Here is a 12283-nt window from a genome sequence, read left to right on the forward strand (position 1 = left end):
TTTCTGCCCTGCTGCTATCAGGATAGATGATGGATCCTTGCAGTCCCGAATGCATGCCTGAGGGCGGGCACCTGGAATAGGGTGTGGGCCTAGGTAGATGGGATTCACCTGGGCTGAGACTGGGCTTTTTAAGGGCGGCGTCACAGGGACGCCAGCAGAAGCCTAAAGAGAAGCCAAGAAAGAAGCAGCAGAACGAACAGAAGAACAGAGAAGCAGAGAGAACGCCAGCGAGCCCAGATACAGTGAGGATTTGCTGGGGGCTGGGAGGACCGCCAGCCTCCCGGGCCCCCCCCCAGCACCCCTGCCTGCCATATGCCTGGTCAACCCCAATAAAAGCCACTGCAAAAAGCCACTGAGGACTCTGACTCCTCCTTTACCCGGTCTGCTGGATCATAGAAAACCTGCCCTGTGTCCTTCCTGACACTACACCCCCTCGAGCCATTTGTGGCCATGGAGCCTGAATTGAGACCAGCTCAAGGACAATAAAATACTCACCAGATATCAAAGACTTAGTACAAGAAAAATGCTCTCTAAAAAGAAACTAAAAAAAGAAATGAATTATTTTATATTGATTACAAATTGAGATAATCGTATCTTGAATCTGTTGATTCAAATCAACTAGATAGTTGAAATTCATTTCACCTGCCTCTCTGGGTTACTGGGCCATTTTAAAGTGTCAGCGTGGGTCTCCTTTAAGGTTCAAATTCTGCTTCTGCTGAACAGGCCAGGCCTTGTCCCTCTGCCACCAACGTGCCCACAAATGAGTTTCCTGCAACTTTATTTTTTAAAGTTGCTTTTCAGTGCTTTGGGATTCCTGGATTGTAATTACAATTGCTACAACAAAGATGTGGCCCCAGGGCCTGGAGAGTCCCTAAGGAGGCAGGAGAGGGTGGGGGCCCCCTCCCCAGCCAGAATCAGCTGGGCCCCTCTGTCATCAGCCCCCTACTGCTGTCCTTCCCAGAGTCCTCTGCCCAGGCCACCCCAGGCCACTGGGCAGTCCTGCCTGGCCACTTGTCTGCAGCTCTGCAGGGGGGTGTGGGGGAGAAGCGGGAGGAGGCGTGTGGGGCGGGCTGATCTGGACTGAAGCACTCAGCAGTCTCAGGAGAAGACCAGCCATGTCCAGCCCAGGGCTGCTGCTCCTGCTTTTGCTGCTGGCAGCACCCCCACTGTGTCCCTCCCCCCTGTCCCCACCAGACACTCCAGAGGGTAAGGCCACCCTGGCCGGTCTCATCCTCTCTGTGCTGGAGAGAGCCACCTCCTTCCTGAAGAAGAGGCTGCCGGAAATCAACCTGGACGGCGCGGTGGGCTTCCGCGTCCTGCAAGGTGAGTGCGCCCTCTCTCTCTACCTGATGGCCCCTGAACTTGGCTTCTCCACCTGCCCCTGCCCAGTCTGTCCCCTGCATCCCAGCTACCTCCTGGCCTAGAACAGAGAGGGATGGGGCTTACTCCTCCTTGGGGGGGTCTGCAGGCTGCTGTTACCAAATAGTTTCTGGAAGTAGAAAGGATTCAAAGGCCACTTGAGAATAGATTTGTAAATAATTTTCCCAGGAGGAAATAGACTGTTTGACAACCCCTCCTCCTGACAAGCCGAGCAAGGTGGGCCCAGGGAGCAGGGTCTTTGAAGGACCCTGCTCAATTTATGGGAGGGAGCTCCACAACCCACTCCCCGCCCCCCCAGGGTGGGGATGGACAAAACCAGGACCCTAGACATCAGATTCGAGCCCCAGCTCCCTCTACTTCCAGCCAAAGCCACCTGGAGGCCCCAGAACAGAGCAAGTGTTTGTTCAGCTTTGCAGGATATAGGATCTTGGAGGAGGGGACTGGAGGCTGGCCAAGGCAAGTCAGGGGCCACCGGCTCACACTGAGAGTTGTGGCAGCTGCACGCTGCAGTTCCTCAGACTCAAGTGACTAGAACCCTAGCGGCCCCGCCCTGCCCCACTTTGAGACCAAACGCCCTCCCATAAACTTCCTTCAAAGTCTGTGCTGCCCCTGCCTACTACACCAAGGCCAGCTTCCCTCGGGCATGGGATACTTTCAGGGACCCATGACAAATCAGAAGAAAAAAATAAACTTTAAGTCAAAGAAAATGCAACACGTAACAAAACACATCTGGTGTCCACACCAACATGGTCGTAAAACAAAATCTTTAAAGTATGTTTTTGATGGAGGAAGGGGTCCACCACGAAAGTGGTGATGTGCTCCCCCAAACTGGTATGGGTCCTGCCTGGGCACCTGCCGTGTGTAATCACCTAACAGCCCAGAGAGGAAGGGGCTCTGTGTGCTCCTGCAGGTAGGGAAACTGAGGCACAGGAAGGCTTGGTCACCCCTTAGCTGCTGGGGGCAGGAGGACCAGGCATTGACCTCAAGTCCATGCTCAGTGCAGGCAGGGCGTCCAGCAGGGTTGAATACACATCATGGAAGAGGCCCTGGGGCTGTCTCTGCCTCGTGGGGAGAGATGGAAGGAGGCTGCTGCCTTTTGGGGGCACTGACAGGACAAGTTAAGGTTCCTTGGGCACAATCCCATGCTTCACTGACTCCCCCACAGCCTTCAGCGAAATCCTCAATGACCCCTTCCTTACTAGGGAGATATGGGATTAGGGCGTCCAAGCTCACAGAGCAAGTCCAAGGAAGGGATAAGGCTCTCACTTTGGGAGCTCTGTGGCTGCTCTACCAGCCGTGATAGTTCCCCAGGCTGGCAGCAGCTGCCTCACTTGGGGAGAAACAGAAACAAAGCTGGGGACCCCGGATCACCATGAAGCAGTCTGGGCTCACCTGGTCTCCCTGATGACTTGGGCACACCTCTGGGTGCCATCTGCCCGGGAGAACCAAGCGATCTAGAACCACAGCTTCAGAACTAAATTCCTTCATGGAGAGGGAGCCAAGCATGGCAGCCTGTCCACGCCCTGCAGGACGTGCTCAGAGCCCTTCTCATCCACCCTCCCCAACACCAGCCCCTGCCCCAAGGCACCTGCCCAACCATGTCCCTCACCTTTCCACCCTGAGCTGATGCCATCCCTCACATCTCTTTCTGGCCACCACTCTACTTTGCCACTAAGGGCCACTGCTAGTCCTTAGGGAATCTTGGTGAGAATTATAAGTAAAGGGCCCCCTACCTCAAGTCACTTGACTTCCGTCAGGTGGAAACTCGCTTTAATACATATATAAAACCCGGGGACCTCCCTGGTGGTGCAAGGGGTTAAGTCTCAGCATTATCGAGCTATCGCAAGCCACTGGGCCTGAGTTCAATCCCTGACCAGGGAGCTACCCTCACGGCACAGCAGACCTCTCCTGACTCACCCGCTGCACCCCTCAGCAGTGGATTACAATAGATCCACCTGTTCTGCTCCCCACTTTGTCTCTGGTGAATCCTCTCATCCACCCACACCTCTGGCCTACACCCCAGCTCTTGTATGCATAAATAAATACATCTTTTAAAAATAAATAAATACATGTGCAAAACCCAAATCAGAATATGTTGCCCTTGTGCGGTGCACAACCTGAACAACTGTCCATAGCTCTCCGTCTAAATCTGAATCCCTCTCTGATCATTTTCTCCTGCAGAGCAATCCCTATGTCTCCCTAATTAATGCTATTATCTAAACTTTATGAAATTTATGAAGTGCTTGCTTTGCACTATGGATATTAATTCCTTACTATGTATTTAGTTGATATGTTCCCTACAGCCTCCACCCCCCAGAAGTAAAACTATCATTACCCCGTTTTACAGGTGGAGAAAGTGAAGTGGAGAAGTTAAGTGACTTTCTCTGTTCACCCCACAAGAAACCATTAGAGGCAGGCTGTGAACCTGCCTCCAGAAATTAAGCCACCACCTTCACTCACTAGCCCCGTGGCCCAACTTAGCGCCCTCCGTCCCCAGGCCTAACTTCTGATTAGCTCAGCAAGTTCTTTCCCTCAGCAGCTGGGAGGCGTCAGGACTCAGGATATTGTTTCCTGCGCACGTGTTTTGTCAAATGGTGGGTGACGGGTGGCGGCACCCTGTTCCTTCCCAGCACAGCTGAAAGGCACTCAGGAGGTGTGGACCCGAGACCCGTTGCTGCAGCCACTGAGCCTGCGCATGGGGGAGCTGGCAGAGAGGCTGGAGGGGCTTCTGCGTGCATCCATGGTCTACCTCAACTTGAGCGACCCCAAGTACCTAAAAGGTAACAGCCTGGGGTGGCGCCCATTTCTCCCAGAACACAGTACCCCGGGCAGTTTACTAAAATAACCTGGGGGGGGCCATCTGTACCCACCATTCCTGGGGGCCTGGCATCAGGCCTTGACACTGGTTCCCACCCACTAGGGGGTGGAGAGCAGGGAATGTCTCCCTCATTTGTGCAGCTCATGCCCAGGCAAAGGGGGCAGGGGATTAGGTCCCAGACCAGAGGGTAGGGGCAAACGAGGGGCCCTACCTCTTTATGTCTCCAGCGGCCATAGGGTGTAGTGGGTTTAGTTTCAGCCCACCCCACACTGGTCCTAGTGATTTTATTTATTATTATTACTATTATTTTCTTTAGAAAAAGAGCATCCTGAGTATTTCAAAGGGGTTGTCCGACTGGGTGTGCTCTGGGCTGCAAGGGTGGGACCCCTGGGCTGGGAGTGGTGGAACCTGGTGGTGGCATCAGCACTGAGTGGCCCACTGCCCCCGGGTCTCCCCACCCCCCTCTCTGACAGAATTCCAGCCCATCCTCCAGCCTGGTTTCTGGAAGCTCCCCACTGCCTGGACCCGCACCACTGCCTCCCTGGTGTATCCCAAGCTCGAGGCCCAGGACTCCTTCTCGGAGGAACACAGCGACCAGTGTCTGGTGCAGCTGCTGGGAACAGGGTGAGTGCCCCGGCTCCCCCAGCACCCAGGGCACCCCTCTCTGCCAGGCTCCCGTCCAGTCACTCTGCAGGTCCCTGACAGGGGTCACAAGCAGGGGCAGCCCTCCCCCACCCAGGACCTCGAGACACCCCTCCCAACCCCTTGTCCAGCCTTGTCCAGCCACCCCACCCCCCACCTGGGACTCCTGCCCACATCCTGACCCTCTCCTCATACCACAGGGAGTTTACAAAACCCCATATGACCACCCACCTCAAGCGACAAGCTTCCCGGTGAACCCCGACTCCTGCTGCCCTTCCAGGTTTCCAGGCCCCTTGGTCCAGCCCCTCTGGGCCTCTTTTCAGACCCTCAAAGGCACTTCTCCCTCCCTCACAGCCTGTGGGCCCCTCCACTCTGCCTCAGTGACTGCTCACACTGCAGGCCTGGCTCCAGTTTCCTTCTCCACAACCTTCTCTGACTCACTGCAGGAGGCGGCCTCTCAGGACATTTGTTCCGACTCCCCAGGGCTCGTAGGTCTGGGAAAGCAGGACCTGGCCCCTGTTCTGAAGTGGGTGTGGAGCCTCAGAAAGCGCAGCAGGAGCAGGGTGGCGCAGGGCGAGGGGGCAGAGGTGCCGGGGGGGGGGTCCCCATCCCCTGCTCTTCCCTCAGGGAGGGTTTGGGCCAGGTCACTGCTCCAGGACGACACCTGTGCCCCTTTTATCGGGAGACCTGGTACAGCAGAGCATGCGGCCAGACCCCAGTAGTCTGGGTGCAGGCACCTGCTGTTTAGGGGCAGTGCTGGGAAAGTCCTTCCCAGGTGTCCACGGGACCGTGGGAAATTGCAGTCCCAGCAACACCACCAGCCCAGGACAGCTCCAGGTCACCTCCCCTGTGCTGGGTGGGGTAGATTTAGCCCATGAAGATGCCTGTATCTCCCCTGGCAGCCCCTTGTGCCCAGCTTGGTGCCTGGATTCTGGGGGTAGGGAGATATTCTGGTAATTAGAGAAGACTCAGGTGGAGGAATGCCACGTCCTCAGCCTGGGTTCAATGCCGACTCCAGGCCCGATTCTCTTCTTCCCAGGACAGACAGCCACCAGCCCTGCAGGGTCTCCGACTTCTGCAGGACCCTCATGACCAAGCCCAGCTGCTGGGGCTACTCCCTGTCCCACCAGCTGCTCTTCTTCCTCATGGCCAGAATGGTGAGCACCCGTGGGGGCCACAGCCCGAGAAGGGGGATCATAAATGGTCGCCTGGCAGGGTGGTTGTGTACCCTGCACCAGGAAAGTAAGCAGGAGTGTGGGCCTCGCTTGGACGTCAGGAGAGAAGGGGAGTGGCAATGGATTGGTGAAGAAGGGAGTGGGGTCCTGTTGGACAGAGAGCTTTCTCTGCGTGCTGAACTGGGTCATGGGGCGGTGGGGGGCAGATCAGCAGCAACAAATAGAGCAGGACTTAGAACAAGTCCCTTCCTAGAGGGTGAACCCAGACCCCCAGACCGGCCCCGGCTCCCCAGCACCCAAGCTCTAGCAAACCCAAGATTTCAAACTTTGCCAAATAACCATCATCATCTTAAAACATGTCTATTTCTTTATGTAGAAACTAGGGTTTGTTGTCTCTGTTCAAAAAGGTTATTCACACATCAGTATTGTCGTGAAGATAATAAGAACCAAATAACAAGGAAAGTTATTTGATGGTTAAATTCAGCAGGTAGGAAGTGACTCCAGCACACGGCTGGAGAAGTTTCTCGAGCCTGCTCGCACCCCCAGTTCTCTCCCAGCACCAGTCCCCAGCCCACACTGGAGTAGTGCTCCAGCTGCCCTCTGGGTTCGGGTTCGGGGTTCATCTGCAATCAGAATGTAGTGGCAGCCACAGGGCTGCAGTGTCCTCCCTAGTCATGGCTGCCCCTTCAGTGCAACTCCCAGCAGCATCTGGAAGCATCTGGAGGCTCAGAAAGGCCGACTGAGCAGCCTGATCCCACAGCTCCTGCATGGGGGAGCGGGGCCTAGAACCCTGCCACCCGCCCCCAGACAGAGCCCCAACTGCTGGGAGTGTGGGTGGGGACCAAGAGGTGGGGGAGGGAAAGGATCTGCAGCACAGGCAGCCATTTGCAAGGCACCCCGTATTGGCGTGCATCTGCCATCCCCACCACCGATTTCCTGGTCTCCCGGTGTTTGCTCCCCCAGAAGGGCTGCACAGAGGGGCTGTTCTTCCAGAGCCAGAGCTACATGAGCCGCTTCTGCGCCAACATGATGGACCTGAACCACAGAGTGGAGGCCGTGGGATATGCCTACCCCGTGCGGGACATCTTTATGGAGAACAGTGGGTCCCGCGGCCCCCCAGACACGCATGCGCACACAGTAGGCCTGCCAGAGCTAGCAAGGGAAAATACAGATGCCCAGTGAAATGTGAACTTCAGATACACGTTGAATACATTTTTAGGGTCAGTGTATCCCAAATACCGCATGGGCGATACTTACGCTCTTCAATGTTTGCCTGTCGTGCGTAGAAACGCAAACTGAGCTGGCATCTGTGTTTAGCCTGCCACTGTGTGCCCGCGACGGAGCCCCGCGTGGGGTTATAGATTACTGGCCGCAGACAGACCCTCAAGGCCTTGGATGGGAGGCAGAAGGGGGTCCCTAGTGACTGCCTCTTGGTGTGGCTCTTCAGTTCCCTCCACTGACCCTGATTCTTGAGTGGCCCTGACCCAGGCCCTCCATGGGGGGCAGACCCTGGGCGGGGAGCCCCACTCACTGGGGCAGTGCCCAGGCTGCCTCCTTCCAGACCCCAGCTGCATGCCCACCTCGCATGCAGCCTTGCCCTGGGAGGTGGCGGGCGGCGTCATAGGGGCCAAGGGGTGTTGGGGGAAGCAGGCCTGAGGGCCACCCACAGAGACCCCCCATCTTTACTTCCAGTCATGTTCTGTGGAATCAGCGGCTTCTCAGACTTTTACAAACTCAAGTGGCTGGAGGCCATTCTTGGCTGGCAGAAGCAGCAGGGGTGCTTCGGGAGACCTGGTAAGCGGGGGCAGGGGCAAGAGGGAGGGCAGGGAGGACTGGTGCCCAGGGTGTGAGAGAGATTTGCTGTCCCCATGCAGGCACATGCACCGTGCATGCACACACGCGCACACACACACACACACAACTTTGGAGGCCACAGCTTTGCCAGTGGGAGGCTGTCTTGGAAGGTGCAGGCCTGTCCCTGCATTAACAGACCTTCAGTGAGTGTCCTCCGAGCACCTTCCATGGGCCAGGTGCTGCTCTAGGCTCTGGGGAAAGCAGGGCTCTCAGGAAAAGAGGCAGAAACCATCTAAACAATCCCCTGAAGAAATAGTCACGGGTCCTGATCCGGGCCACCGGGGGTGAGAGCGGGCTGAGAAAGAAGCACCCTTGGGAGAAGGTCCTCTAGGAGGGGTGAGAGGAGGTGGGGCTGCCCCCACCAGGCGTGTGACACTTGGCCACTGGCCCCTTTGGCATGAGTCACTTCTCTCTGAGCCTCAGTTTCCCCTCCTGCAGAGGGGGCTGCAATGGATGCTGCGGGTTTTTTTTTAAGATTTCTTTTATTTATGCATACAAGAGCTGGGGTGTCAGCCAGAGGTACAGCGGGTGAGAGGACTCACCAGAGGCAGAGCGGGGAGCATAACAGGTGGATCCACTGAAATCCACTGCTGAGGGGAGCAGTAGGAGACAGGAGAGGTCTGCTGCGCCATGTGGGTAGCTCCCTGGCTGGGGATCAAACTCAGACTGCAGTGGCTGGCGAGAGCTTCATAGAGCTGAGACTTAACCCCTGCGCCACTAGGGAGACCCCTGGATGATGCATTTTTAAGGGGCTGCTCTGGCCCTCCTGATGCAGGTGCGGGGGGTGGGGGACGCAGAGCTATAGCCTGAGAATTCTCAGTAGGCAAGAAAGTTAAGTCCTGTGGAAGGGTCTGCAGACAGGTATGCAAGGAAGCTTCTGGAAGCACCTCCAGGCCAAGGGCAGCCCTGAGCTGCTTGGGGGTGGGAAGGGAGGTTTAGAGAGTAACGTTTCAAAACCTGCCTGAGAAGTTTCCTTTGCTGTCCCCAACCCCTGAGGATGCAGAGTTCCCTGAACCCGCTCAACACCAACAGCATCTTTTGAGAAGAGTGAAGAGGCGAGAAAAACAATTTATAGGTAAAGAAAATGCCCGGGGGACCGAGACCCCGAGAAAGGTGGCTCCAAAGGACAGGAGGTGGCTGTTCTTTTCCTTGCTGCACACACCCTTGGAGCAGGGGCTGCGGTGTAGACCAAGGCAGAGGATTTGAAGTCCTGCTCTTTAGGCTGAGGCACTGCTGACCCCTTCCGACTACGAGTTGTAGAATCTCTCTGAGCCCGTTTCCTTCTCTGTAAAGTGGGGGCCAAGCAGCGCTGGCAGGGTTAATATCAGCTCCTGATACGTTTGGCATGTGGAAGGCCGCGTCAGTGTGGACGGCAGGCTGGCTGATCAGGCTCCTGAAATCCGCCTTCCCCTCCCTCCAAGGGCCGTGCTAGGCCCTTCCCTTCGCCAAGTCTGTGGGCACAAAGTCCTGGCTCCCGGCACCTGCTGGACCCTACAGGTGGGCGGCCGCTTGGAATCCAGAGTTAAGTGACATCTACGGGGTTATCGAGTCAGGCAGGTGCTTGGGAATCCAGGGGATCGGGCAGGCCCGATCCAGGTAGCAATGAGGTCATCAGGGTCAAGAAATGGGGTGTGGGCTCCCAGGACTGGGGAGCTCGGCTCTGCCACCTGAGCCTCAGTTTTCCCACCTGTAATACAGGGACTGCCTAGAAGGCCTGAGAGTGAAAGGGAGCCGCTGGGGCCCCAAGCGGGCTGGGCAGAATCTGGAAAGCACGCCCGGTGGGACCATGGTGGTCACCTGGCACCCCCTGGGGACGTTCCCTCCCCAGATGGCTGCTCCTCCCACAACACAGCCACGGCCGTGGCAGCCCTGGGTGGCTTCCTCTACATCCTGGCCGGGTACCCGCTAGCCAGCGGAGAGCCGTGGCAGGCGTCGCCAGCACCCCCCGCGGAGGGCCAGCTCCGCACCTACCACCCGCCTGCAAAATGAAACAGAAGCCTCCGGCCCCTCCTGCCTCAAGGCCTGGGTCACACCGGAAGAGGAACAGCTGGAGAAACAGATGAGCGAGGCTGCCGAGCGGCATCCCCTCTGGGGAGCGGGGCTGGGGGGCTGGGGCTGGGGGGCATGCGTGCCTGGGAGCAGATGAATAAATGGAGAACAGTGGAACCGGGGTTGAGTCTTCTTTCTCAGCCCTCAGACAACTATGGCTCCGTTTCCAGCCTCAAACCCACACAACCCAAATTCTAACGAGACCCATGAACTTTAGTCTCAAAGACGGTTTGCTCAGATGTCCGCTGTGCGTCTTCATTTGGGGAATAAGAGCCCCTGAAAAAAGACAGTTCAAGTCCTGGCCTAGAGCTGGAGAGAGGGCCTTGAGAGGCAGCACAGAAGGCCTGAATCCCATGCAGGGAGCTCTGGTATCTGTTTTATTTAAAGATTTATTTATGCACGCATGCAAGAGCTGGGGTACAGGCCAGAGGTGTGGGAGATGAGAGGATCCACCAGAGACAGAGTGAGGAACAGAACAGGCAGACTGACCAAAGTACACTGCTGAGGGGAGCCACAGGGAGACAGGAGAGGTCTGCTGCGCTGTGTGGGTCAGCTCCCTGGCCAGGGATTGAACTCAGGCTGCAGTGGCTGCGGATAGCTTCACAGTGCTGTGCTTATCCCCTTGCGCCACCAGGAAGGCCCCTCTGGTATCTTTATGTCACGTCAAGTCTCTGTTGTGTCACTTTACAGAAGGCAGAATAGTCTAATGATTAGCGGTGTGGTTCTGTGTCCAGGCTACCTGAGTTCAAACCCCAGGTGCCGCACGAACAGGCTCCAGTCCTGGGGCAGAGTCATGGAGCATCTCTGTGACTCAGTTTCCCCATCTGGACAACTAGGGTCGTTGTAGCACCTTCCTCAGTGTTGCCTCCACATGGTGAGGATTACATAGAGTCCTGAGAGCGCGAACTTTAATTCTGAGTGACAGGAAGTGCTCCCTGCCACGGTGGTGGCCATGTTAGCTGGGGACTGGTATAGCCCAGAAGGGACAGCTGATCCATGCAGGTTTCTCTCATTCCCAACGTATAGCCAGCTCTTCCCGTGGCCAGCCTCAATCTGACTGGCCCCATGTGCCGCTGGCCCTTTGACACTAGTGTTTGAATAAGGACATGGATTCTTATTTTGGGCCAGGTGCTAAAGACAGATAATAGGTTTGGAAAAAAAAAAAAACAGCTAAAACCCAGTCCTTGGGCTGGAAGGCTTTTCAAGTCTATCATCTTACTTTGCCTCAAAATAGAAAATAGCAGGGCCTCCCTGGTGGTGCAAGGCGTTAAGTCGCAGCACTGTGAAGCTCTCCACAGCCTCTGCAGCACGAGTTCGACCCCCGGACAGGGAGCTACCCCCAGGGCACAGCAGACCTCTCCTGTCTCCCCCACTGCTCCCCTCAGCAGTGTATTTCAGTCAATCTGTCTGTTCTGCTCCCCACTCTGTCTCTGGTGAATCCTCTCACCCCCCACACCTCTGGCCTGTACCCCAGCTCTTGCATACATAAATAAGTCTTTAAAAAATAATAAATAAATCTTTAAAAAAAATAAAATAGCAGCCAACCATCCATCTGGGACAATTTCGTCACATGAGAATGAGTTAAAACATCTTCTGTTCCTTCTGTGCCCTGCTGGACAACACAGCCCCCTCTCCCTAATCCTCTTTGCTGCTGCTCTGGCTGCTTTCCTGCCAGCGCTTAAGTTGCCAGGCCCAGTGGGGCAGGACACTTCTGGATTTGTTCACGGGTCTGAATTGCTTCCAAGGGGGAGTTTCCTTGGAGACCCAGGAGCCAGAACTTAATACCTACCTGGCACTCTATAGGTTTCAAGGGTTCGTCCACATTACTCGGAAAATGTTTCCCAAGACTGGCACCCAGCCTCGAGGGAAATCGGGGCACATGAACGGATTAGGGGGAATTACACCCCACTCCACCCTTCCTGAGTTTGGGATGGATTAGTCTCTGGAGTCTGACAGCCTTTCATGGCTACAAGATTTAAATGCCATTAGGAGAAATCTGCCAAAGGAAAATGAAAGACAAAATGGGACATGGGGTGGGGGGAGGGCCTCCCTGCTGGCCTAGGGGTTCAGTCTCAGCACTATCACCACTGCGGCATAAGTTCAATGCTCCGCCAGGGAGCTGACCCACAGGACGCAGCAGACCTCTCCTGTCTTCCTGCTGTTCCCCTCAGTAGTGGATTTCTTTTTTTTTTTTTAAAGATTGATTGATTGATTGATTGATTGATTGATTGATTTATACATACAAGCACTGGGTACAGTCAGAAGCGCAGGAGGGTGAGAGAATTCACCAGAGCCAGAGCGGGGAGCAGAACAGGCAGAAGGACCGAAGGACACTGCTGAGGGGAGCAGCGGGCGGCAGGAGAGG

The 12283-nt window shown here is 55.9% G+C and overlaps 1 protein-coding gene across 1 annotated transcript; it reads left to right on the top strand.

Moving 5' to 3' along the window:
• The first annotated feature begins 1107 nt into the window (after positions 1-1107).
• CUNH16orf89 (chromosome unknown C16orf89 homolog) lies at positions 1108-8899 on the top strand. Its single transcript, XM_037504581.1, has 7 exons — positions 1108-1323; positions 4011-4160; positions 4672-4822; positions 5880-5997; positions 6979-7114; positions 7708-7809; positions 8866-8899. The coding sequence occupies exons 1-7, from the start codon at positions 1116-1118 to the stop codon at positions 8880-8882; spliced, it is 882 nt and encodes a 293-aa protein (XP_037360478.1). The 5' UTR covers positions 1108-1115; the 3' UTR covers positions 8883-8899.
• Positions 8900-12283: the final 3384 nt, after the last annotated feature.

This window comes from Talpa occidentalis, unplaced genomic scaffold (genome assembly GCF_014898055.3).
Source record: "Talpa occidentalis isolate TD23 unplaced genomic scaffold, MPIMG_talOcc4v2.1 talOcc4.12, whole genome shotgun sequence".
Classification (NCBI taxonomy): domain Eukaryota; kingdom Metazoa; phylum Chordata; class Mammalia; order Eulipotyphla; family Talpidae; genus Talpa; species Talpa occidentalis.